At 38.6% G+C, this 850-nt stretch overlaps 1 protein-coding gene across 1 annotated transcript in view; it reads right to left on the reverse strand.

Annotated features, from left to right (window-relative positions):
* mis18a (MIS18 kinetochore protein A) overlaps window positions 1-574 on the reverse strand; it is a 9,722-nt gene extending 9,148 nt beyond the window's left edge. Inside the window, exon 1 of the mRNA XM_014003247.1 lies at window positions 271-574. Within this exon, the coding sequence (XP_013858701.1) occupies window positions 271-493 (223 nt within the window). The 5' untranslated portion in view covers window positions 494-574. The remainder of the gene's footprint in view (window positions 1-270) is intronic.
* Window positions 575-850: the final 276 nt, after the last annotated feature.

Consider the following 850-nt stretch of genomic DNA (forward strand, 5'->3'; position numbering starts at 1 on the left):
ATCAGTGACACAAATGAGGTTTATTTTGTGCAGYTAGTCTGATTTGCTTACAAACATCTCTTCTTGTAKTCTAATCCATTTTAATCCATRYTTGCCGTGCACAATTAAATGCTTTMGTTTAAATTTGATTGACTATCCAGTAATTAGCATAAAGTAGACCCAGCAATGTCTTGTAATGTGACTAGCTGTGTAATGATTATTTTCATAGATTTTAGTGACTGGTGAAGTCCCAGTGGCAGCTTATAGTGACAAAAAGACTCCCGAACTCACTCTTCAGCCTTATYTGGTTCTGTCCGTCTTCAGCTCCATCCCAGGACAACGAATCCCCGACAGGTAATTTGCACTTCCCGCAGAAGAAGACCACGGGTCCGTCTTCTTCTTCTTCGACTCGGGACAGCTTTTCTTCAACCGTGGTGGAGTCGACGCTGGTTGCTTCAAACGTCTCGTTGATACATTTCGGACGATGCCTGGTTAACTTTTCTTTCATGGCCATTTCTGCTTTTTTTCTGAGGTTTCGTTCTAAACAAGTACAACTGCGTTGCTTTCAAACTTGAGCGGGTGGTAAATATCCGGTGGACGCAAGAGAACTACCTCTGAWTACTTCCGGTTTCGTCTGCCAGTCGATATTACATTTTTTCAGAGCCTAAGTAAAACGAGAAGCAAAAATGGTCTTATTTTAAAATTATTATGCTTTAAGATTGGGCAAATAAATTGGATTATTGGTTGTATTAAAGGTACCTCAAACAGCTATATAATAAATAATTAAGATAAACTAATCAAAAAATGACAGAGTGTCTGCATACTTTTGCAAAACGGTTCAGGACAAAAAATAATAAGGAAATATATTCAC

The sequence above is a fragment of the Austrofundulus limnaeus genome, unplaced genomic scaffold, assembly GCF_001266775.1.
Source record: "Austrofundulus limnaeus strain Quisiro unplaced genomic scaffold, Austrofundulus_limnaeus-1.0 Scaffold17, whole genome shotgun sequence".
NCBI lineage: Eukaryota > Metazoa > Chordata > Actinopteri > Cyprinodontiformes > Rivulidae > Austrofundulus > Austrofundulus limnaeus.